The sequence below is a fragment of the Macrobrachium nipponense genome, chromosome 14 (assembly GCF_015104395.2).
Source record: "Macrobrachium nipponense isolate FS-2020 chromosome 14, ASM1510439v2, whole genome shotgun sequence".
Classification (NCBI taxonomy): domain Eukaryota; kingdom Metazoa; phylum Arthropoda; class Malacostraca; order Decapoda; family Palaemonidae; genus Macrobrachium; species Macrobrachium nipponense.
Window position 1 is genome coordinate 78,359,659 of NC_087207.1, and position 26,776 is coordinate 78,386,434.

Consider the following 26,776-nt stretch of genomic DNA (forward strand, 5'->3'; position numbering starts at 1 on the left):
TATGTTAGAGTGCATCTTAATACGGATTTCTGGACCATCAGTTTTAAAGAGAAATAGAGGCCTAATCACAAAAGAAGCAACAGACCACATAATATACAAGCAGGAAGATAAATCGGAAGCTGGTCCATAGTGGGAAAGAAATCCGAAGATTAGCAAAATCCGCAACGTATGCCAAGTGTCAGAAGAATGGTCTGATGGCTATGAGGCTGCCAGAGGAGGAAGAAAAATCGAGTCCATAAGAGAGAGAGAGAAATTGGAAACTGCCGCAGCCAAGAGCAGCTAAAGAAATTTACTTTGAATACTATGCTAAGTCAGCAGTGTTAGTAATAGACAAAAAAGCAAAGAAAACTGAAGTCTAAATAAGAGCAGAACTTAAAAATGGCCCAATTAGTATCTTTAAAGAATACTAAATCAAAAGGTCAAGAAATCAAAAGGTCGAGTACCTACTAAGAGAAATCAGAAAATATGGGGACGTTAAGGAAGTAGGAAATGTGGCACTAGAAGTAAGGAAAAAGATCTATGAAACAGTAGTGGTACCAACATTATTTGACAACATAGAGACATGGAGTAACTTAACGGAAAACGAGTTCAATGCACTAGAGAAAATACAATACAGAATCCTCCGAGGAATGTATGAACAACCTAAGGGCACGCCGTATTGGGGAATTATAGCGGAGTCCGGCGTATGGACAGTAGCCTACAGAATTGAATATAAGAAAATAATGCTATTCCACATCATAAGTTCGGAGGAGAAAAGCTTAATCAAAGAAATAGCAGAAGATCAATTAAGAGCCCCCTATGGGCAATGTTGGACAAAAAGAGTGGTGGACATATTGTAGGTACCAAATATAATACAGAAATTAATGGAGTAAAAGAATATGCCAAAAAAGCACTGAAAAATGAAATCAAGATAAGAATTGAACAAGATATCCAAGAGAATTTGAAAGAAAAGAGGAAAGAAATGAAGGTTAGGTTCATAGATATAACTTCGAGGAAAACAAACACATAAGGGAACTGGGAACAAAGGATGCGTGTATCATAATGAAAGCCAGACTGAATATGTTGAATTAAAGGCTAACTTCCGGGGGTAAATTTAAGGACGAGGTCTGTGAAATATGCTGAGTGGAGGAGGACACCATCGAACATTTATTCATGTGTAAATCATTATAAAGAATAGATAAGGACATAAATTTAGGGACGCTAAAATCCTCTAACAGAAATCTGGGAGAATATATAAGGATAGCCTTCATAACTAAGAATGTTCTTAACCTGGAAAGCAATGGATGTCAAAGCTATGTAACACGGCTCTGTCTCAGTTATAAAGATAAGGAAATGAAAGGGGAATGAGTTAAAAGTAAAGTAGATATCTATCCTATTTAGAAACATCAGTAATTTTTCGGGGTTACTATTGTGGCAGAAAAAGGATAATAGACATGAATTAAAATAAACATTTTGAAGTATCATAAAGTAAAGTTAAACTAAATAAAAACAAGAAAATAAAGCTTTGCACCTCATAAACAGTGTAGTGTTTCCGCAACTGTGTTTGTTGAGTGAGCGCTTAGGAACCAGGAACCAAGAGAAATACTAATTGTGGGGATAATATTCCAGACATGGAAGAATGTCTACACAATTTTGATAACACAAACATTTTAAGCTTCAATATTATCAGTTTTGTGATCTGTTTGAGACATGGTAGAAGGAACTTGTTGGTCAAAAATATATATTATTCTCAATATACACATAAATATTACTTATTTTATTCTAGTAACATCCTAAATCTCTTTCCAACGTATATTAATTGAACGAATAATGTAATATTCTCGTTAAAGTTAGAAAGAAAGAGAAGGTTAAAACGGAGGTGCCGTTGCATGGGTTCAAACTTACAGGTCGCCATTAAGAAACGAACGGCAGAAGACGGCCGGCTGTCAAACGCTGATTCCCCGTCATAAGCAAAATGACTTTCTTCCACTTCGGCAATTGCATTGCCCTTGCCTATGGCCCGTATGTGCTCACCTACAAATATTCTGGAATGTAAGTAGCCTCGTTTTAAGGAGTTTCCTAAGCTCAGTAGACAGTGATTGGTGTTTGGGCACGGCTAACCTTGTGGTGGTTACCGTATTAGGTACCTACTAGCTACCTACCTACCTACCGAGCCTACTAGACTACCTACCTAGTACCTAGGTAGGTGATAGGTAGTAGGGCTAGCTATCTAATGTAGGTATGTAGCCTAGCTACTACTAGGTAGCTACAGCGTAGATATAGGGTAAACAACCGAGTGGACTGGCCAACTCGCGACTACCGCGGTTTTGGCCACCCTCCGAAAAAGTACTTTAACACGTCCTGACACCGGAGATGGTCATCAGTCATGAGTTGTTGGTGGTGATAACAGGAGCTCAAGACCTCTACTCTCCTTTCGAAGTAAATACCTATTTTCTCCAAAGTTAGAAATTAAGGCCATATTTTAAGATTTAAACAGAGGGTAATGAAAAGTGTGGCCAACGCAGTGCACACTACCCCAAAACGCTTTCGAAATTTTTACTTACGATTAAAAAAGTTTAGAAGATTGACGACATCTCGATGTTTGCGGAGCCGCTTATGTCAACAAACTTCCCATTTCCTGTGCTAAATCCGCACACCACTTGTACCCATAGACGCTGGGGCACTTTCATCACAACAATCGTAAACCCGACCTCTAACCAGTACTTATCTAAGGGAACTACGGCATTCTTTGCGGCGTTTTGCGCTCTTCAATTGTTTATCAGTGTTGTCAATTGGTATGTGCTTACCCTCCAAACTGGGTATAAGACTTACACAAAACCGGGGAAATTAGTGAAATTAGCGTATCTATTTGTAGTATATATACATATTACAGCAATTTTATCATTACTGCATTACTATGACAACTAGAATTCATGGAAACAGTTTGTAAATGCATCGGCGTATGTGTTAAGCTCCACTAGATTGGCAATGATAAGTCTTTTTGCCATCGTCTGCTCGTACTTCAGAAATATCTGTAATATTTCGGGGTTAATTTGGTTGCAAAAAAGGGAATAATAGACATGAATTAAATATTTTGAAGTAAAGTAAAGTTAAACTAAATAATGAGTAAAGTAAACAATTAAGGGAATAAAGCTGTGCACCTCATAAACAGTGTAGTCGTCTGCTGCTTGTAACTGTGTTTGTGGAGTGAGTGCTTAGGAACCAGGAACAGCAACGTGGTTCAAGTGCAATTTGGAGTGAATTAAGACCAAAATGTGTATAATTACAATCAAATAAGCACTGTGGAGTTTCAGTTGTGATGGCATTAAGGATAAAACCACCGATGACAAGGTAAAAATGAATTCAGTTCAAACCATGACCCCGGGAATAAAAAGTTTCATACTTTCACTAATATAGGCAACAAAACGTTGTTTTATTGTGCTGATTACAACTGCAATCTTTAGTAAGATCAGTAAATGTTACATATATCTGCTAACGTTGTTCAAATGAGTGCTGGGAAGGCTGGGAAAGATGGTGGATTGTCTGTGGTTAGAACGGCCAGCCACGTGATTGCCGCCATATTGGACTTCAAAACTGCCTTGAAAACATATTTTACGAAGAGCCCACATGCTTATTTTAGTTCGTATGGGGCTTTCATATATCGCTATGTTGACGAAACTTCAGTCTTTTGAATGGTATGCTTAAAGTTGTACGTAATTGTACTCGTTTCACCAATTAAATATCAAGTGAATAAGGCCTGGCCAGCGCGATGACGATGGATCGTCTGCAGTTGTTTACCCTACCTAGCTATATTTTATGGATAAAGACTAGGGCATAGGCTACCTATTTTATTTCCTTACTCCAAAGATAGGTTATTGTGAAACTAAGCTTAAAAATGGCTGATAATGCATAGGCAAACAGCCATCACACAAAGATGAGCATTGTAGCAAAACTTTAACTGAAAACCGGGAAGGATTCCTTAAAACCTGAAATCCAATGCTGATTGATCAAAGGTGGCATACTAAGCATGCACAATTATGTATCCTCTGATATCGTATGTCATGTTTGTATGCATATCAGAGAGAAACAACTTGAAAATTAGATGTTAACGGCATTAGAATACGAGACATTACAAAGTAAATTGAAATTGCTGACTGGTTAGTAAAACATTTGTGGTAATTGTGATTTAGAAGTAAGACATGCTTAAATAGAGTACCCCTAGTACAAATTTTAATAATTCTGTTGTATTTTTGAGTAATCAGTGTAACAAATTCTATCAGACTATTATAGCATAGATGAAAAGAGGGGATTGCTCAAGTGAAACATTAAATGGGGACTTAAAAAAGTTATACATACCTTCATGCATTAATCAGTAAATATGTTATAATAAAATGGGCCTTCATACCTCATAAGAAATCCACAATAATTATCCTTTTACCTTTGATACCATTTCAATCAGCATTGGGTAGAAAAAATTAACTAGCTGTTCAGTGTCACCAAGGGTAAACCCAAGTAGATCTGTTTTTCTTAGACTGTGCAGTATTGTGATATTTGCAAACCAGTGTTCTTAAGAAGTTTGTGTAGAATACTGAAATAAGCAAGTAGGCTAAGGGCCTTATTAAGCTAGACCACAGCCCAAGAATAGCCTACAGTTGGAGGGCAGAGCTTTCCCAAAACAGCCTAGCTAGTGTATTCATAAACTGTATACGTATTCTGTTTTTGGTATGAGTGATATTCTTGGTGTATTGGCTACCAGTAGGGTTTGAGATGATCTACAATATAGTCTGTTTCCACTAACTAATATAATAGAGACTAATTGCAGGAAATTCAAAAAATCTCTGAATAGATGCTTTGTTGTTTTGTTTGAAGTGAACGTCAAGAACAATGAAAGAGGAAAAGCTACACAATTATGCATTAATGCATAAATTGGAAAAACATACATAATCACTTGGCCAGTTCTGACTATAAAAAATGTAAAATATCGTACTATATAGTATTAGAATATTTACTCTAAAAACTTGAAGTACTAGCATGTAATTTTCTGACTGCTGATGTGTAGTTTGGGCAGTCCATTTGTAATTGTTATGTTTTTCTGTACTTACATTAATCAAGTTATCACTTTTATGTGTATTATGACTGAAGGATAATAATTGCCAAATGTAATGTATTCATATATGCTGTGGACAATTTTATGTCTCAAAGGTATACGCTGCTTTTGCAAGAGTTTGAAAGCTATAGTACCTTTTATGGTTCCTAAATGGATTATAAGCAAAAGGATGAGAATTTTTATACATTCAACTTACCTGTCAGATATATACATAGCTATTGACTCCGTCGCGCCGACAGAATTTCGAATTTCGCGCACACGCTACAGGTAGGTCAGGTGATCCACCGCGCCGCCGCTGGGTGGCGGGAATAGGAACCCATTCCCGTTTTCCATCAGATTTTTTCTGTCGGCCATACTGGCAACATCGTTGTTGGTATCTCCGGCTGGATTTCGTTTTTGGATACAATTGATCATCGTTTTGGACCCTTTGGTGACGTATTTGGATCGTTGTACTGGCATACGCTTTTGTGGATCGTTATTTGGATTTTGGCTTGGAATTTTCATCATGATGTCTGATTCTGGAAGTGTGGTGAGAATGTGTGTGAATGAAGGGTGCAAGGTGAGAATGCCGAAAGCTTCGGTTGATCCTCACACTGTATGTAAAAGATGCAGGAAGTATGAATGCTCGATGGATAACACTTGTCATGAATGTGAGAGTTTGAGTGCTGAAGGGTGGAAGTCTCTAACTTCTTATTTAAGGAAATTAGAGAAAGACCGGTTAAGGAAGTCATCTTCCAAAACCAAGCCTAGCTCTCAATCTTCAAGTGGTTTGGTGAGTAATATTGTACCCTCCTCTAACATTATGAACGCTCCTTGTAATATTTCAGGTCATTCTCCGAATGCAGATCCTACGGACTCTGCTTCGGAGATAGCAAGCCTTAAAGCGGCGCTTATGAAAATGGAGCGTAAAATGGCTGCCATAGAAGGTAAGCAAAGTAGTGTTGTGGAAAGTGATGTGAATTTCCCCAGTGAAGTGGAGGAGGCGTCTGATTGGCTTCACAACGCTCCCAGGCCTAGACCTCTTTCAAGCTCCCAAGCCCAGAGGAGAAGGAATGTCAAAAGCCTTACGGAGGTTATGGAGGATCCCCACCAGTCAGACGTCTCTTCGGCAGAATCTGTAACGTCACAGACTGCCAGAGAACGCATTAGAAAAAGCGTTCTACGTGAATGTTTTTCGTCATCGGAGAATTCCTCACCTAAAAGAGGATGGAGATCAGCGGATCGTTCTCGTCCCTTGAAGAGGATCTGGGAAGAATCGGGCATAAACTCGAGTCCGGAACGTTTTTCGGAGGACTCCCCGACAGAGAATAAGAAAGCAAAGGTTTTGGCTTCTCCCGATAAGTTGTGGGGAATGGAGAAAGAAGGCTCTCCTTCCTCTCGTTTAGACCAGAGAGAAGAAACGACGAAGATATTAAAAGATATGCAAGAGTCTATTGCTTCTCTAGTCGGGGTTCTTTCGAGAGATCCTCCAAGAAGAAAGGATGTTAATCTTCCTGTGAAGAAGTCAAAAAACCCTTACTATCAACCTCCCAGAAAAGAAGATTCTTCTTCGGATGAAGGGTCTATTTTTCACAGACCCGCGAGTTCGGGGCGCGAGGCGCCAGCCAGGCGTGAAGCGCCAGCCGAGCGCGAAGCGCCAGCCGAGCGCGAAGCGCCAGCCAGGCGCGGAGCGCCAGTCAGCCGCAAAGAGCTAACACGTAAGCGCGAGGCTCCAATCAGGCGCGACGCGGCAACCAGGCCCTATCCGATATCGCAGGAGACGACTAGGCGCGAGAAGCTGGCCAGGCGCGAGGAGCCAGCCGCGCGTGAGAATTCCTACAAGCAGGAAGAGACAATCAGGCGCGAGGCGCCATCCAGGAGCGTAGCGCCAGCCAGACGAGAAGCGCCAGCCAGGCGCGAAGAGCCAGCCAGGCGCGATGCGACAGACTGCCGAGAAGCGCCTACCAGGCGAGAAGCGCTAGCCAGGCGCGAGGCGCCAGGCGGCCGCGAAGAGACATACAGGCGCGAAGCGCCAGCCAGACGGGACGCGATAGACTGCCGCGAAGCGCCAACCAGGCGTGAAGCGCGAGTTGAGCGCGAGGCGCCAGCCGCGCAAGAGGAGCCAGCGAGGCGCGAAGCGCTAGCCGAGCGTGAGGCGCCAGCCGCGCGAGAAGATTCAACCAAGCGCGAAGCGCCAGTCAGGCGCAAGGCGCCAGCTGATCATGAAGAGCGGCAAGAGCGAGAAGTGATAAGGGGTAATAGAAGATCTTTTCATGTAATGTCTTCGGATAGCGAGTCTCCTACAAGTAGAAACCCTAATGCAAGGAAGCAACCTGGTACATCGAAGGTTACGGTTTCAACCTCCATGTCTCAGGATGTTTTGGTAGATAAGAAAGGGAGAACTTCTAGATCTGTCAGTCTCTCTCCTTCTAGGAGTATTTCTCCTATAGGGAATATGTCTACGGACAAAGAATCTAATAAAAGAGCTCGCTCTCCTTCTAGGATGGAGTTGGATGAGGTGTCGGAGGAAGAAACCCCGAACAATGAGGGGGTATCTAACTACAAAGTGTTAGCCTCTCTTCTCCTACAAGAATTTGGAGACTCTCTAAGCCCTGCAGCTCCTCCTTCCCCGAGATCTCTATTTTCCAGTACGAAGGTTCCTAAATCGTCTTCGTATTTAAAAATGAAACCAGCCATATCAATGAAGAAGGCTATTCAATCTTTAAATAATTGGATGAAGGTGAAGAAGGAAGCTCAGAAGACAGTTTTTTGCACTCCTCCATGTAAGCTCGGAGGTAGGAGGGGAATATGGTACAGGACAGAGGAAGCGATGGGGCTTATGCTTCCATCTTCCGCGGAGGCGGATTTTTCAAGCTTGGTTGAAGCATCGAGAAGACATGCTTTGAATACAGCTAAAGCATATTGGAGCATGTCAGAATTGGATCAACACCTCAAGGGACTTTTCCATGTACTAGAAGTTTTTAACTTCTTGGATTGGTCCCTTGGAGTGCTGGCCAAGAAGGCAAATGAACCAGATGTTTTAGAACCTGAAGTTTTACATTGCATTTTATCCTGTATGGATAAGGCGGTTCAGGATGGATCGGGAGAATTGTCTTCTCTATTTGGAGCAGGAGTAGTGAAGAAGAGATCATTATTTGGTTCATTTCTAACCAAAGCGGTTTCTCCTTCGCAAAGGTCAGCCCTGTTATACGCTCCTCTCTCGGATCACCTTTTCCCTTCGCACTTGGTGAAGGAGATTTCAAAGTCTCTTGCTGAAAAGGCAACCCAAGACTTATTAGTTCAATCTTCCAAGAAATCAAGACCAACAGTACCAGTAGCGAAGAAGACTACTCGTACTCCGGTAGTGCCCTTTCGGAGAGGTTCCACCTCTCGTCCTCCAACGAAAAGGAAGACAGCAGAAAAGCGAGGAAGGTCCTCCTTTAGATCTTTTAAGAAATCAAAGTAGCAGCAAGGTCCTCCAAACATCTGTAGGGGCCAGGCTCCTAAACTTCGTAGGGGAATGGAAGATAAGGGAAGCCGACCCTTGGACGCTAGCAGTCTTGGGGAAAGGTTACATTATACCTTTTCAGGACAGACCACCTTTGTCGAATTCCCCAAAGGAACTGTCGGCGAAGTACAAGGACCCTGTTCTGAGGGAGACACTTCTTCAGATGGTGATAGGAATGAAGGACAAAGAGGCAATAGAAGAGGTTCAGGATCCTTCCTCTCCGGGGTTTTACAACCGCCTGTTTTTAGTTCCAAAGGCATCCGGGGGATGGAGGCCAGTCTTGGACGTGAGCATTCTGAACAAATATGTGGAAAAGAAAAAGTTCTCGATGGAGACTTCTGCCTCGGTACTTTCAGCCCTGCGAAGAGGAGACTGGATGGTCTCTCTAGACCTACAAGATGCATATTTCCACGTTCCTATTCACCCGTCATCAAAGAAGTATCTCAGGTTTGTGATTCAAGGGAAAGTCTACCAGTTCAGGGCCTTGTGCTTCGGCCTCTCCACGGCTCCACAGGTATTTACGTACCTGATGCGGAACGTAGCCAGATGGCTACACCTGGAAGGCATAAGCGTCTCTCTGTACCTAGACGATTGGCTGATAAGAGCAAAATCCCAGGAACAATGTTTGGAGGATCTGAAGAAAACATTAGAATTGACAAAGGAATTAGGACTTCTCGTGAATCTCGAGAAATCGCAGATGACCCCCAGTCAGGACATAGTCTATTTGGGGATTCAGATGAATTCTCGGGATTTTCGGGTTTTTCCGTCCCAAGAAAGGATTCTTCGGGGGATTCAGAAAGTTACATCCTTCCTAAAGAAAGACAGGAGTTCAGCCAGGGAGTGGCTGAGCCTTCTAGGGACTCTTTCTTCCCTGGAACAATTTGTATCCCTAGGAAGACTTCATCTAAGGCTCTACAATTCTTCCTAAAGAGATCTTGGACTTGGAAGAAGGGCCATCTGTCGGACACGTTTCCGGTAACATTAGAGGTGAAGAAACACCTAAAGTGGTGGCTGCTCCCACTCAAAGAGAACAAGGGAGTGTCCCTAGAGGTTCGGAACCCAAACCAAATCTTGTTCTCAGACGCTTCAGAAACGGGAGCGACTCTAGGGGCAAGAGAAGTCTCTGGCAAATGGAAGAAAGAACAAAGAGATTGGCATATAAATGCCAAAGAACTATATGCAGTGTTTCTGGCATTAAAATTCTTCGAGTCAGAAGTAAGAAATCAAGTGATTCAAGTCAACGCAGACAACACTACGGCGTTGGCTTACATAAAAAAACAGGGGGGGACGCACTCGTTTTCCCTATTCGAGATAACGAAGGAGCTGTTGTCATGGACGGAGGAGAGGAATATTACCCTCCTGACCAGATTTGTGAAAGGGGAAAGAAATATCAGAGCAGACAGGCTCAGCAGGACGAAACAAGTTCTCCCCACGGAGTGGACTCTGCACGAGCAAGTCTGCCAAAGTCTGTGGAACCTGTGGGGGAGGCCGCAGATAGATTTGTTTGCGACGTTCCTGTCAAAGAGGATAGAGAACTTCTGCTCCTTAGTAGAAGACCCGAGAGCGATAGCGTTGGATGCCATGCTACTGGAGTGGTCGGGACTCGACGCTTACGCTTTCCCTCCATTCAAGTTGCTAGGAGTAGTGATGAAGAAGTTCGTAGCATCAACAGGGACGAGATTAACTCTCATCGCCCCGTTTTGGCCATCCCAAGATTGGTTCACAGAGGTACAGGAATGGACAGTAGACTATCCAAGATCTCTTCCAAACAGGATAGATCTTCTCAGACAACCCCACTTCAAGAGGTTCCATCAAAACCTCCCCGCTCTCGCTCTGACTGCCTTTCGACTATCGAAAGTTTGGTCAGAGCGAGAGGCTTTTCAAGCAAGGCTTCGAAAGCAATTGCTAGAGCCCGGAGATCGTCAACTATCCGGGTCTATCAATCGAAGTGGGAGGTATTTAGAAGATGGTGTAGGAAGAATAAGCTGTCCTCCTCCGATACTTCTGTGACCAATATAGCAGATTTTCTGTTATTCCTGCGAGAGGCATCCAATCTGTCCGTAGCTACAATAAAGGGATACCGAAGTATGCTCTCAGCGGTATTTAGAAATAGATGCTTAAACTTGGCAGAGGATAGAGATTTGCACGATCTCATAAGATCGTTCGAGACGTCAAAATCTATATCCTCTACTCCGCCAAGTTGGAATCTGGATGTTGTGCTCAAATTCCTTACATCGGAAAAATTTGAACCTCCCGACCGTGCCTCGTTCAGGGATTGGACGAGAAAGTGTGTGTTTCTCATAGCCTTAGCGACGGCTAAGAGAATAAGTGAAATCCATGCCCTAGATTCTCGGGTGGGTTTTAAGAAAGACGCAGCCATCTGTTCTTTTCAAACTCTGTTTTTAGCAAAAAATGAGAACCCTTCGAAACCATGGCCAAGGAGTTTTGAGGTGAAAAGTCTTTCAAACTTAATGGGAGACGAAATTGAAAGAACTTTATGCCGGTTAGAGCTCTTAAGTTCTATCTTAAAAAGAAAGAAGAGTTGAAGGCATGTAAACAGAGTCTATGGTGCGCAGTTCGGGACACGAAAAGACCAATGTCCAAGAATGCGCTAGCGTATTTTATTAGAAGTGTGATTATGGAAGCTCATAGCGATTGTGCAGAGGATTCCTTTAAATTATTACGAGTTAAAGCTCATGAGGTAAGAGCAGTGGCAACATCATTATCATTCCAAAAGAACTATGTCCATGAAGGACATTTATTAATGCGACCTATTGGAGATGCAACTCGGTATTTGCATCCCACTATCTTAGAGATGTTAAAATTACCTACGACAAGTGCTTCTCTCTAGGTCCTTTTGTGTCTGCGGATACAGTGCTGGGACTGAGGACACATACCGATCCTTAAACTTTTATGAAAAGTCTAATACTTCCATACCATACTGGTGGGATGGGCTCTAACTTTCTTACCTGACGGCTAGTTGTTGCACAGGCGACCACGGCCTTGTTTAGGTAAGGAACTTTGAGTTTTCTACAGGATAGGCTTGGATAAAAACGGTGTCTTTGATTACGGAGATCTCCACTATTTGAGGCAGTTTTTGTTACTATTGGTAAAAGTGCTTGGTGTCGCACAGGCGGCCATAGCCCTTGCTAGTAAGGAACTAGAAATGTGCCTTTTAAACGGAGTAGGATTAAAGACATTGTCTAAATTCGTACAGGGACCTCTCCTTTTAAGACAGTATCAGGATTTTCTGCTGACAAGAGTGCTTGGGCTAGCACAGGCGGCTTTTGGTGCTTTTGACAGTATGAGAATGTGCATAGGTCTTACAAGCGAGGTAGTACAAATTGAAATTAGCCTATATTTGTTTATTTTTATTTTATTTATTTTTCATAAAGAATTAGGTGTAAAATATTGTGATTGAGTTTTTTGGTTGTTTGCAAGGAGTCCGGGGATGACTTCTTGCAATCTTAGATACAACATTTGGTTAGGTTAAGGTGATCAGGATCGGGATTGTGCTCCTTAGAAAAAAGGTTCTTGTCATATAAGTGGATTGAAACCCTTTGACATAGCCCTTATAGGATCGGCCAAGTAAGTGGACAAGACCCCTTTGGCAGACCTACAAGAACTCTTAGCAATAGATCAATATCTCGCTGAGGCTCTTGAGACTAAGCAGACTCCTGGGCATTAACCATGAAGTCTTCAGTCTAAACAGGTAGGAACCAAGGTTTTATGTTATTAATACCTACAACGATTGTTGTGTTTTCCTGTTAAATCAGTTATTAGCTGTCTTTACCCTCCTCCAATGGTGGGAATCAGCTATGTATATATCTGACAGGTAAGTTGAATGTATAAAAATGATATTGTTATGATACAATAAAGTTTTATACATACTTACCTGGCAGATATATACAATTAAACTACCCACCCAGCCTCCCCTCAGGAGACAGATGGTGTAGAAAAAATCTGATGGAAAACGGGAATGGGTTCCTATTCCCGCCACCCAGCGGCGGCGCGGTGGATCACCTGACCTACCTGTAGCGTGTGCGCGAAATTCGAAATTCTGTCGGCGCGACGGAGTCAATAGCTATGTATATATCTGCCAGGTAAGTATGTATAAAACTTTATTGTATCATAACAATATCATTTTTCTTATTTCTTTTACAAATATTTATGTTGTGGCATATAGTTTGCTTTATTTGTTGAAGAAACCTTTCAAATCTCTAATATTTCAGGCCAGAATATGGAGCCTTCTGGAAATGTGCTCAGGTGTGTGGAATGTACATCCTTACCCAGTTGTGCAAGATGTTGTTATTAGCTACTTTCTTTCCGACAACAGATGGACCTCCAGAAAATGCCAGCTTTATTATGGTAAGATCTTGCACAGTACTGAATCCAGAAGTAAATTGGATATTGCATAGTGGCATAGAAAAGAAGTAAAACATGGCAAATAATATTGTATTGCACATGTTTAAGATTTACAAATTTTTGTCACAATGCATCCATCCCAAAATCACACATAAAATTTAAATTCTTGTTACAGAGTCATCACCAGTTTCATTAGAATTAATGGTACAATTTATTGGCAATTATATCTTATTATGATTGCTGTAGTCCATGTGTAGTAGGAGAATGGATTGTCTTAAAAAACATATGTATGTATGTCTTGGCTGACCGGTCAGGTCTATCTGTTGACATGTCTTCCACCAGGTGGCTTAGGTTTAAAACCTCCATCGTTTATCATCTGGTTCCTGTAGATTGCCCTTTGAAGATTTACTTCAGTATATGAACTTTTGGTTATATATATAGTTTGTTATTTATAACATTAAACATGATTTTTATTTTCTTTATTATTAGGAAGATGTCTTCTGTTTTTCCATGTAAAGTTGGACATATGTATAAGATGTAAGGCAAGAGGCTGTAATAACAAACTTGATCCTGGTATGGTTGACAGCTGTAATGTTGCATTTCTTGCAGGGGTAAAGAGTGTTGTGAATTTTGAATGGACTGGTCCAAGAAAGTAATGAGGAATTATCTTAAAAAATTTTGGAAGAAGGGAAAAGGATAGGATCAAGAGGAAACTGAAGCTGTTGAGATTCAATATGAGGATAACAGACCTTTGACATTGCTAGTGGTAGCAAGTGATGTCTTATCCTGAACTTGTTCCTATATCTTCCAATATTTACAAAATCATCTGAAGTTCTGGAGAGTTTATGCCAAAAGGGTACATATTGTTTGTGTATAGAGTTCCTTATATGTATGTTGGTATTTCTTAGTGGTGGTTATCTTCCATTCTGCTTGGTTTAGGCCTGGAAACCTTAACCCCTAACTGTAATAAAGTGAATATCCTTATCAGGGGACCTCCTGCACCTCATACATCAGGCCTTTGTGGCCTACTGACAAATCCTTCCAGGGTGGCAGTTTAGGCCTAATGATTTTGTCCATCAGATAAGAATGTGTCCAAGCTCCTTGGATTTACATGGCTTTTAGTTTCTCTGTCAATGGGTTTTTGCCCCACCTCATTGTAGTGTTTAAATCAGCATTCATAATAGAGAGGTAAGTTCAATTCAAATAACTTGAGTTCAGATACTCTATATAAATATTATTTAAATGCTCACCTCTCTGTTACAAGACATTCCCTCACCCCAATCCCTCCATCCCCCACTACAAAGACAGTGTCAGGAATTCAATTAGAAACATTGGATATTTAAATTCTGTGCCACTTGGTGGATGGTCAGTCAGATGAATAGACAGACTTCACTGGTCAGCAAAGGTATTCTTTTGTTTATTCACTGTAAATCATCTCACTTCATGCTGGAACTGTCATTCGTGATAGGGTTAACTGTTGGAGTAACGTTTATTTTGTTAAATTGTACAAAGTTAAATTGATATTTCATTGGCTCTAGGAAAAATCTTATGCATATGCTTGGAAATAATGGAACTATAATGCCCTTGGTTTTTCGCAAATAATAATTCTCTTAATGCAAGTTTGTATCGGAAATTGATATTCATCCACATCTTAACTTCAATTCTGATTTAGGCAGAAGCCACAACTTATAATAGTATGGTGTTATCAAAATTCACGTACAAAAATACAGAGCATAGTATTTTGTGTTATACACAGTGAAGCTAGGGACAGTACACCAATCAAAATTACACTGAACTTCTGGTAGTGGCATGCCAGTGGAACCGAGGTGGGTGAGCTAGCCTAATGAGAGTTGGAGGGCAAGCAACCTCAGTCATTAATGCTAAGTTGTTCCTGGTTAGTGTTTGCATGAAGCAAACATGATTTGTGGACATATTTTTTCATATCCTCTTTCTTCTTGCAATTTGATTACCAATAGTTATCTTTCTTTGACATTGATTTTGAAATAGGTTCATTGTCTTTCACTTTGTACTAGTTCTGTTTTAGTTTGTTATTTGTGGGCTCTATATTCAGCAGTAAGTTACTTTAGATATGCAGTAACCTAAGTCAGATGTCTCTGATTGTGTTGGTAAAACGTTTCATCTTTTACCAGAAATTGTTCCAAAGATATTAAGAAGTAAGGGAGTTATCACAGTTTCTGTTCCTTTTTGAAAGAAATAGAGTAGTAGTGCTCTTAGGATGAACCATATAAAGTAATTGAGTTCTGGATTAACAGGTAATACTCGTGCTTCATGAATTACTGTCCGTACTAGGAAACAAGAAATTGAGAAAGAATTATTTGATGAAACATTGAGACTAACTTAAACTTAATCAGTTGGCACTGGCATTCTTACTTCAGCTTTCCTTAGATCTTGTCATACATCCCTGGTAGACTTGCGATCTTTTATGGTCTCGTGTTCTTTTCACCCTTCTACACAGGACTGGAAACGTTTCCACTATGAGTTGACAGGAATTTTCTATAATGAATTTCTTGTCTGAATGCAGCCACATGCTTGACATTCATCCTTATACTTCCAGATTTATGTACAAGACATGGCATTGTCCTGATTTTCAATCCCTTTCAGTTCCATTCCTCTTACCTTAGTCAACTGGTTTAAGTGAATAGTTTGTGACATGTGACATTGCTATTTCTTTCACTCAATTGGCATAAATGGTTGCTGAAGGGGCTGATATTGTCATTAATGTTGTATGTAGTATATAAAATATCTTGTGTCATACTCACCACTTATTCTGTGCTTTCCCAACAGAGTAGATAAACACTTCTTTCTTAAATTAAACATTTGGGACTCTTAATTTCAGGTAAAAACCTCATCATAGCATACTGGTGCATGTCATGTTTTGTGTTCCTCTGGTTACAGAAAATATACTGTATTTTGCTGATAACAAAGGTGCCAGTACTGAGTATGTTACATGGAGTTTTAACAAGACTTTTGGGCATTATTATTGCTCAGACATTAGGGAAGAACATAGATAACTGATCATAAGATGTCTCTCTTTGAAGGAAAATTAGTATGTTTGGCAGTGGCTTCCAAACAAATATGATTGTTAGGCCACTTCTATTAGGGAGGATTGTAAGATCTGGAGTTATAAAAAAAAATAACAGAATCAGGAAATGACTGATGATTTGCCATAATTCAATAATAACTGAATAGATTGGACCAGGCATGGCCTTCCTTAAGAGAGGACTTGGAGAGAAATTCAGCAGTTAGTAAAGCTATCAAGAGGTATACGTATTTTGGTTTTGAATAGTCTGGAGATAGAACTGTATTTTAGTGGATTTAGGTTGTCTCTACATTCTCACTGGTTTGGGGTCTGATATTTTCACCCTTCAAGTATGAGTCTTTGAGACTGAACCCAGCAAAGTTCTTGGTAAAAGCAGTGTTGAATCATGGCCTGATTAAAAGGATGTGTAGAACTGGATCTAGGGCTTAAGGCTTCCCTACTCTAGTCGAGAGATGAACTCGGTGATTTCGTAGATACCATGCAGGCCAGTCTAGCATGAACATTCCATAATTTTCTCTTTAGAAATATGGTAGTTTTTTATTATTGCCTGATTTGTGAGTTCACTGTCATGTCTGGGCAACTATCATGTCATCACTCATCATTCATGTTTAAAGAACAGGTTTCTTCCTTTACAGGTTTAGACGTCAGAGCCTTCTTTCCATTCTCTTCTATCTTATGCACTTACTATGTACTTTATTAATTCCCTCATAGTCATTATTTTCTCTTTCTGTGGGGTATCCTGTTTATACTAACACCTCTGTTAAGTTTAGTGCATAACTTTCATCTTCATCCCATCGATTATTTCTCAAGCAGACAAACCTTGCCAACCTTAGCTCATCCAGTGGATTTGAGAGATATAATGTTAAGAATGAAAATAATGGTTTTCAGATGTACATTTGTGGTTTTGAGTTCACAACATAGACTGAGTAAACTTAATTGGGATGTTCAGTGAGCTGAAAACAATGATATAGTTGTGGCACATAGCATTCTTGATTGTATTAGATGGCTTTTAGATAATATTTTTGTTGGTTTGTTTATAACACTAAATTGGTGTACTTTTAATAGGCTATAGGAAGGTAGTGCTTTGTGTAGAGCTCTGTAGTGCAAACATTTTTGCAAAAGATTTTTTTTTCAGCAGGCTTCCAAGAATAGATTGTTACATTTAATTTTACTATGCCATTCCATAAGCTGCCTTAAAAAGGGATATGTATTTCACATGATTGAATACCATATATATAATGCACTATACATATATACCTTAAAATCTCCTTTCATTTTAATATTTCTCTTCTAACCATAAAAGATGTAAGTCCCAATTCTTCATTGTGAACATTAGCAGTACCGTATTGTTGACTCTACGGAGACGACGTTTCCTGAGTTTTGTTCTTTACCTCATTCCTATTTGTGAATTGTTATCCCAGCTATTATGAAAGACTCCTTTTAACTGCTGTACTGTACTTGGAATGTGAATACTATACTGTTAGCATTGTTAGGTAGTTTAATCTCATCACTTTGTAAATAAACTTGGCTTGTAGGGCTGGCCATGGTATTTTAGGTTATACCGTACATTGGTAAAAACTGTTCTTAATTTTGCATTACTGTACTTTACAAAAGTTGTGCATTTCTGTATACCCTTTTTTAACTACTAAAATACAGTACCTGTACTTTCCATTGCAGGAAATTGTAAAAACCACTGTTGATTTTGGCGACGTGATGGGAATGAGTGTGGTCATGGGGAGGGTTTCAGGTTCTGGACATATCAAGGTGCTTATCACTGGCCTGGGTTGGGCAGCAGCTGATCTCCTGCTGACCAGAACACTGCCACTATGGGTTGGTGCTAGAGGCTTAGAATTTGATTGGAAATATATCCAGATAAGCTTGGATGCCAACATCAGTTTGGTGAGTTATTTGTACAATTTTTTTACGGTTGAGGTCTAAGGCCCTGACTCAGATTTTGGTATGTAGAGCTTCTGGGCCTTTGCCAGGTAGCTTTTGTATAATGCATGTATATTAGTTCCTGACCAGTTTAACATTTGCAGCAACCTTTGGCCCTTGCATTGCTTTCTGCTTATTAGTTTTCCTCTGTTTCCTGTTTTGTTTTCTCATCTTTCAGTCCAACTTTATTTTTTAGCTTTGCCTTCCTTTAGGTGTAAGTTCTCTTTTAAAGGAAAAACTTCTGGTTGAGCAGTGAAAATATCAAGATGTATGCTGTGGTCTTGTTGACCCTTGGATTGCATAATTAATCACAGACAACCATTCCTATCACTATTTTACATATTCTACTAATCACCCTAATATTGTTGCTTTTCTATCCAAAGAATTTCTCCCCCCAAAAATAGTAGAAACTGAGTGTTCATGAGCTCTTATAAACTTGCTGGTAAAAGGTCTGTGCAGATAACGTTTTCAAGTCAAGACAACCCAAGTTTTAGCTCACAGCTCGAGAGCTGATGTATACAGTGATGGATACATGTATGTAAATTTTGGCCTCTGTGCCAATTAAGTTTGAGCTTACATTTCAGCTCCCATACCAGCAGAGTTTTTGGTGGTTTCCTTCTCGTGAGCTATATGAATTAGAACAGACCAAGGTGTTAGAAACTTTTTATTTTTAATCATTGATTTTTTGCATACAGTGCACTATAGGATTAGTTGGGCTTTTATTAATTGTAATATGAAAAGATAAGGTTAATATATCAGCCTTTCTGTGAAAATGATTAGCCAAGTATCTTAATTATGTACATACAGTAAAGCTGCTAGATTATAGAGGATGGGTTGTATTACAGTATCAGTGGTACTATAACTTTTGCAGTTAATTGTAATAGGGAAAGATAAGGTTAGTGTATCAACCTTTCATTGAAATACATAACTGTCACTGCCTTTTCATTAGTCGTTATTAATTTTGATCATGTATATAATCGGTGAAGGTTGCTGGTTTATAAAGGATTATTTTTATTATAGTAATTAGACTAGCTTTTATATTTATTGTACTAGTGGAAGTTAGTTTTAGTAAATTAGCCTTTCTTGGAAAATAAATAAAAATCACTTCTTTTCCCCTGTTGTTGCTCATTTGTATTATATTTATTACTTAAGGTTGCTAGATTATATCTAGATAAAAGTACATATATAGGTGCCAAAGTGATATTGCACTGGTTTGAAATGTGTGAAATGAGTATCATATAGTACTAGGCAAGTAAACACTTATTTGGAATGAATGTCGTCCAATTTATTTTTAAGATATTTTAAATTGTGTCATAAGTATTTTCTCTTATGACCTAAAGACTAATGCTGCAACTTTCCTTCTTGATTGTATTGCAGGTTCATCACTTGAACTTAGCTCTCCTAGTGTGGCTGTGGTGGCGTACTGACCTTGCAGCAGCAGTGCGACCTGTTGTTGCAGTGTTAATCGCTGGTTGTGTTTATCGACCGCTTCTTCCTCAACTCTTGTCAATATTGCTTGGTGCAAGACCAATTGGATTTGCACTCCTAGCAGCGTGTGCTACACCAACTGTATGCACAGCTTTGATAGCAAGCAACATCTTCATTACTCACAGTTCAACTATGCGCTCAGGTTAAATGTATGAATAGTAATAAGTAGTTTTGGAGTTGCTGTAGTTTGTTGGAGTGGAAATTTTTCTTTAATTTAAAAAGAGAAAGCAAATACTTATGCACAAATTATGTCAGTAATAAGATACAAATGTTAGAATGTGGAGTATTCAGGTAGGCTGAGTTTCACAGTAAGATATACTTGTTGCAGTATTGCAGAAGAGATGAAGGTCTATTTTTAAGTTTAATACAACTGTATGGAAAGGTTTGCAGCATTCAGTATATGGGAGGGAAAGTGTTTATACCTTGATCAAACTCATTATTTTTACATGTTAGTTGCTTGCTGTGTTCCTGGTTATCGGAGTTACACCCTTAAAGGAAAAGTATTTTTCATAATTAAACTACTGGAGGAGGACTTCTCACTGACTATGTAAGTCTCATTCCTTCATTTGCCTAGTTTCTGACCTAGTATATAACTATGTCTTTCCTTGTTACTTGTCATTCTTCCTCTTAGAAAAGTCAGTATGCTCTTGTGCTTATATATATTTGGTTTAGTAGCAATAAATGGAGTGTGGTTTTGATGGAAATTTTGGAGAATTTAGATATGATAGCAACCAGGGATGGCTGAGTATACATCTCACAAAGTGGAAGAAGTAAAAAATTGTGGGTGCTTTTGATTTTTTGGCCTTTCACTGAAAGAGCTTGATTATGGCTCTGGTGTTTTCCATGTGGTCAGTAGGGCTGGTTATCAGGTATCACATATTTTGTGTATTGGATGTTTCCAGGAAGCTGAATCTTAACTTATTGCACAACATCCATATGCAGAATCAAGATTCCTCAAGGTTCTCCAGAAAACTTCTCACACAAGGTGAGTTTTGCAAGATATGGTACATGTTAAAAGACCACATTAGCAGTCAACACTGAATCTTGATAAAGAGGAAGTGGACAGAGAGAATTTTGGATCAACGCATCTTTCTATTTATAATTTTTTCTTATGGTTCTAGGGTAAATTAAAGAATGAAGTGTCAGGTGAATGTTGCAGGATTAGGAGTATTTTTTTTATTGATGTGGGATGCAAGACTAGGCTTCACCAGCTGGTAAAATCCTAGTAAAGTTGCTGATGACTTTATTGGGCTGTTCACTGATATCTTAAGTTACATGACCACTTTGTTTGGTGAACATTTCTTGGATGTAGGATTAGAGCCAAGATGACCTTTGGCTGAATAGTGAGGGACTGACTTCAGTGGGAATTTTATTCACATCAGACTTCTTTAGCATTGAACACACTGCTGATATATCAAACTAGGTGCAGTTTTTATCATAGCTCTTTTTGCTCTATAGAAGACCACCTCAACTTTTGCTGGAGTATCAGAAGTCCAGTTAAGGTGTTTTGATTGAGAAAGGTGATCCTTTGGGGATATAAGTTAGATTGAAATTAATGCATTATCAGTTGTCTGTACGATATAGTGTTAGCACTGTATTACTACTATTTTAAAAGAATGTTCAAGCACTGTATTAGTGTTAATACTTTTTTAAAAGAAATGCTTAGTCTTAGTTTTTTATTAGTGGGGTTAGAAGTTTCAGCCTTTGCTTATATCTCAAAATACATTTATACCACATATAACTGCTTTGGCATAATGTACCCCATACCAGTGAGGATAGTGGACGTTTGTTTAAATACATACTTGGTCTTCCATAACCAATTTTTCTCAAGTTTTGCTTATTGTATGAAATATGTAAAACTAATTTTGTCTCATAAATGCTTACATATTTCCCAAACCCCATGACCTATTTATGAAATCTCAGCTTGCTGAACCTTGAAAATCACATATGATGATGCAGCGAGTAGGGACTCCTGGTGACACTATACGTAGCCATAGTGAACGATGAAACTATTAGGGTAATTCTTATCTCTGTTAATCATTCATGCAGCAAGTGATGTGCATGAGTAAAATAAGAGGTTAGTGTTTTTTGAAATAAGAAACTCTTATGTAGTGTTTGTACTGTATTGACTTGAAGCAGCAGCACGAATCTGATCCTTTTCAGCAAGTGATATTTTTTCATGCAGTAAAATATTTGATCCATGAGAAGTTATGAATAAAGAAAATGTCCATTTTCAGCAACAGTTGAAGTGACAAAATATTTTGTATTTTCAGCACAACCGTTCAAGTGACAAAATATTTTGTAAATATTTTTCAACATATATAAGTATTTGTGTACGTATATTATTACAGTATGAGTTCTTGGAATTTGGATTTTATTTTGTGAATGAATGAGGGATCTTGGAGCAATTTTGAACCCTTGCAGTGATTTTCTTCAGAAAATAACTTATTACAATATGTACTATATTTCTCATTGTTGAGTCTGTTCTACACAAAATAAGATGCCAGATTACTTTCTGGTTGTAGATGTAAGATTTTTATAAGCTGTACTAAAAGTTTAGAATACAGTAACCCTTCAGCTTGTTAGAGATCAGCTACCTAATTATGATCTCTTGCCAGGCTACCCTTTCAGATATGCATTTTTTGACCAATCTAAAAGAAATTGGGGACGACCTTTTAAACTGGATGTCAAGTTTAATTAATAATTTTATGCTAGAAACTGCAAAATTGTTAGCTGTATGATTGCTTAATTATAAAAAAAGGCCAGATCTCCCAAAAGCATCTGAAGTTGAAGAGGTACTGTAATCTGATATCATGATGCCATTTGTCCATTGTCATTAACAATCTCAATTTGGAAAATAAAATTTTTGAAAAGCAATATTCTTAAAATATTCCTATTTTTCTTTATCTATTAGTGTTTAAGGAGACCTTCCCATCTCATATGGTTGCAGTTTTGTTACATGTTCAGCATACTAGAAATTTGCTATAATGGAAGGAGAAAGCATAGTAAACTTCATTTCCAATATATATACACTTTATTTTTTTGCAGTAATATTCTTGACAAAGCAGAGCCTACCCACATGTAAGGCTGTAGGGATCACTCGGTCCCCATGACAATGGCCCTGCCTCCAGCAGCTGATTTGGTCTGCAGGGCAGAAAGACTGAACTCCCCTACTTTTTGATGTAAGACACAATGATGGTGTTGCTTATTAAGACCATTGAGTAACTCGCCAAGATACCACCCATACCTCCAAGACACTGAAGTGCAGGTAACAATCATCTAACCTTCACCCATGAAGACTATGTTCCTCCAGCTGTGTGCCCAACTCTGTCCGTGTGTCCAAGAACAGGTGTATCTTTAATGGGAGAGGACCAAGAGAACTCTCACAGGGAGGTTGGTGTCGCCCATCCACCAGGCAAGACACTCTCGCTTCCTGGCTCAGGCCGAGGATTTGAGGAGGGAGACTAATGCCACCATAGTCACCACTAAAGAAAGCATAGGTAGAATCACTTATGAGGCACCAACCTCTTTGAGTATGACTAGTCTAAGAAGTGTCTGCATTGTTACCTCCTTGAGCCAGTTGAATCAAGTATATCCTCACTGTTACTGAAAGAATAGACCAAAAGGAAGTCAGAGGAGGAAAGTGAGCTTGTACCAAATGAATGGAACTAACCAAGACAGCTCCTTGTCACTGTCACATTATCCAAAGGCTTGTCAAGGATCTTTCAACTCGCAGGAGCTTGAAAGAGGGACTGCCTAGCCTCCTCTCTCTTCTCCCTCTCCTTACCTTGGTAACTGATAAGTAGAAAGGGCTGGAGGACCTCATCCTAACACTGTGTTGAAGGTGGAGAAGTCCCCAAAGGCTTGGCTGCAGTGTCTTTAAAAATGCAGAATGGTTTGCTTGAAGAATGATGCCAAAGAGCCACCTGGTTCACCTCTCCAAGGTCACTGAATGAATTTCTGACAGAGCCCAATGATCCCCCAAGGAATGCTTCACCTACTCAATGTGCAGTGGCCTGGAAGGATTAAGACCCTCCAACCTGTCTGTAGCCAACAGAGTAGAGAGAAGAGTAATGCCAGAAAGACCAGGTGGCTGTGAAATCATATAGTACCCAGAGCCTGGGAGTACGAGGTATGAAATAGTCTGAAGTTGTGGGTATTAGCCCAGCAAGATTCACCCACTTGTCTTCTTGACAAAGCCAAGCCTAGTAGTGTAACCATTCACTTGCATTATGAGCAAGCAAGCATGCAAGGAAGGAAAAAAAAAAGAAAGGGTGGGGGGGGATTTACACTACTAGGCTTGGCTTTGTCAATAAGGCAAGTGGGTGAATCTTGCCGGACTAGTACCTATAACTTAAGACTGTAGTTCATACCTCCTACTCCAAGGCTCTAGGTACTATATAACTGCATAGTCACCTGAGCTTTCTGGCATTCCTCTTCTCTACTTCGTTGGATGCAGATAGATTCAAGGGTCTTAATCCTTCCAGGCCACTGCACACTGCCTAGTGACTGGTCAGGAGAGACCAAAATCAGTACTGAGCACAGTTGGATGGTCTGAGGTGGTGAGAGGTGTGGACTCCCTCCATTGCATCTCTATAGAGGCATGACAAAGAAGATCAGAGTTTGGGTCACACTTCCCTTGTTGAGAAAGTTGTTCAAGTGACTGGTTATGAGTAAGCTTGAGCAAGTTACCAAGCTTTTCTCTAGAGCAGTGCCTCTGCAATCATAAAGAGAGGTACAGATGAAGACACTGTTGTTGAGTTTTGTAGAGAAAACTCTGGAAGTGTTGGGTCAGTCTAACCTTGTCGAGAAAATTGTTCAGGTGACTGGTTATGAGCAAGCTTGAGCAAGTTATGTATTTTTTTCTTTCTTTTTCTGGAGCAGTGGCTCTGGAATCAGGAAGAGGGGCACAGATGAAGAAACTATTGGGAAGTTCTGTAGAGAAAACTCTGGAAGTGTAATGGCAGGAACCTCAGAGCACAGGCACAATTCAGACACTTCGAGGAAGCAGTAAGGGAAGGCTTCTACAACTGCCTAGGGATTGCCAGAGAGCCTTCATCAACTCCTGAAACTAAAGGAACTTTGGTACCTGGTATAGCATTGCAGGAGTGATAGTGGCTGGCGAGTGCTCAAAGACAGACACAGCCTAGGAGAGTGGCTAGCAACGAACCAGGTTTCCCCAGCAAATTCTCCAACCTCCAGCAGTCTCAGCTAAAAGACCTGTTTTGATCCAAACCTCATGACAAACACCACTCAGCACACTCCTTGCAGTAGTTTTCCCTGGAATATTCCCAACCCCTGCAAGGAGAACAAAAGGCTTGAGAATATACACTTACAGAGTACATGAACAGATTACTGTACAGCGATATTCTTTGGTCAAATGAACAGACATGAAAGAAAAATTTACAAAGCACACAATATAAAAAATGTTGAAAGAAAATTGTGAAGTAGTGAAGGATTATCTTATAACTTCCTCATTAATATTCAACAGTAAAATCAACACCAGGAATACTCCAAATCAGCGTCAAGAATATTCATATATTATATACAAGACAATCTTCTGTGTAAAAGACAAAGGTTCTGCCTCTTAATTAATAATAATATAATTATTTCCATTGGCACTGGTTATTCTACTACAATGCATATATAATATATATATTACATACAGGTAAAATAATGAAAGATCAGCATTAAAATAAATTCATAGTAAGTGAATACTAATGTAACAGATATTTCTTCAGCTTATTTTTAAAACAATGTAGAGTGGTAGCTTATTCCAAGGAAGGGCCCCTAGATGGGAACTCCATTGAGCTGATATCTGTTGTCACTTTTTACAAGATCACAACCCTGACGAGTATAAACACTATAGTCGATTCATTTAAGGTAGATTCTTGCGCCTACGAGACGTTTGTTTGGCGGCCTCTGATTGGCTGGTAGCGGGAGGCAGACTGCTCGCTCAGTGGGTCATATTTTCGTTTGTAGCTTAGAAAACTAGCAATATGTTTACATTTCTTCATTTATCTCACGTTTTACAAAAGATAGGAAAGTTTTGGTCATACCAAAGGATTCGGTATTAAATGTACAATTAATTAATCTTTTCCTGAAATCAATAAGTTAAAATACAAAGGAATTTACAATGAGTAGAAGTGAAGGGAGAAACATTTCATTCTTTATACCTGTTTTTATTCTTCATCGGATTTTGCATAATTCATGAGATCAAAATAAAATGAAATCTTGTGTTTTAAAACAATAAATTCACCCTGAATACGCTGGTGCTTTCAGATTTTAGATGCGTGTAATATGTAAAGAGAAAATGAAGAATATGTCTTATTATGTTGCATCCGTGCTTGACTCGGTTTGACAGTAGTGTCGAGAGACGCAAGATATCGTGGGGCTAGTCCTCTGAGCTAGAGCCGTTGGCGTGTTGGCAGTTGCCAATTGACGATATGAGAAGTTTGCAGTTTCGAGACTATGTATTTACCGAATTATTATGTCATTACATTTTCTATAAATAAATGCATAGAATTCTCATTATGACTTTCGAACATTTTTTACTCAAATATTATATATGTCCGTATTTCTGGACATATCTGATAAAAGAAAAGTAAATAATCAGATGGATGCATCTGGGTGTTGGCTTCAATTTAGTCTAAGTGAGAAATGTACATGCTTTATGAGGCTCACTGATAAATAACAGAACTTGTTTCTCTGGCCAATAACATCAAAAGCTTATGGTTTTCATATGTTCACTCAATAAACAAAAGTACAAATGTTTATTTCTTACCATAAAATTTGTTGACGATGTAACGAATATAATATACTGTCTTTTTCAGAATTGCTTGAGTTACTCTTACACCAGAATGTTTATCTCCTTTATATACATGTTACACTTGACAACATGTCTACAACAATGTTTAGGAAAAATTTGCTTAGTTTTCTCCTGAGGTAGTTGATTATTCTTGAATCACTTAATTCATACCTGAGTTAGAATAGCTCCCGTAACCGTTCCCACAGCCCTGCATAATTGTATATATATAGTACATGTAGGATAATGAGACTAATCAGAAGACTATTATATCTTCATCTTTTTAAACAAAAAGAATGGAAATTCATGCAGATATATTATGTCATAAACACAAAAGAAAGTCATACACAGTAGGCTTACATTGGTACATTAGTCATTAGGCTATCGATATGAACAAAAAGAAATTAAAATTTTACAAATTTTCTTACGTCATCATTATTGTTTATTGCTCCACTGAGATTATTATTTCATATCACTCAATTAAGTCTGATATCTCTTTCGTTTGAAAATATATTCATATAAGAAAATTGAAACAATATGTTGAAACCA

General features: G+C 39.2%; 2 protein-coding genes across 2 annotated transcripts in view; one reads left to right on the forward strand and one right to left on the reverse strand.

Annotated features, from left to right (window-relative positions):
* The first annotated feature begins 1,890 nt into the window (after nt 1-1,890).
* On the forward strand, nt 1,891-22,299 carry LOC135226610 (BOS complex subunit TMEM147-like). Its single transcript, XM_064266317.1, has 4 exons — nt 1,891-2,031; nt 12,806-12,941; nt 17,677-17,898; nt 19,312-22,299. Exons 1-4 carry the CDS (start codon nt 1,955-1,957, stop codon nt 19,567-19,569), a joined length of 693 nt encoding a protein of 230 aa, XP_064122387.1. The 5' UTR covers nt 1,891-1,954; the 3' UTR covers nt 19,570-22,299.
* A 1,399-nt stretch (nt 22,300-23,698) lies between these two features.
* LOC135226611 (nuclear cap-binding protein subunit 2B-like) overlaps nt 23,699-26,776 on the reverse strand; it is a 198,269-nt gene continuing 195,191 nt past the window's right edge. The window contains exon 5 of the mRNA XM_064266319.1: nt 23,699-24,720. The gene's annotated coding sequence lies outside the window, so the exon portion shown is untranslated. The remainder of the gene's footprint in view (nt 24,721-26,776) is intronic.

Excerpts from the sequence above, each read along its gene's own strand:
- LOC135226610 (XM_064266317.1), top strand. The coding sequence starts at position 1,955 with ATGACTTTCTTCCACTTCGGCAATTGCATTGCCCTTGCCTATGGCCCG. Across the intron at positions 2,032-12,805 it reads ACCTACAAATATTCTGGAAT|GCCAGAATATGGAGCCTTCT; the intron begins GTAAGTAGCCTC and ends CTAATATTTCAG. Across the intron at positions 17,899-19,311 it reads TGGATGCCAACATCAGTTTG|GTTCATCACTTGAACTTAGC; the intron begins GTGAGTTATTTG and ends ATTGTATTGCAG.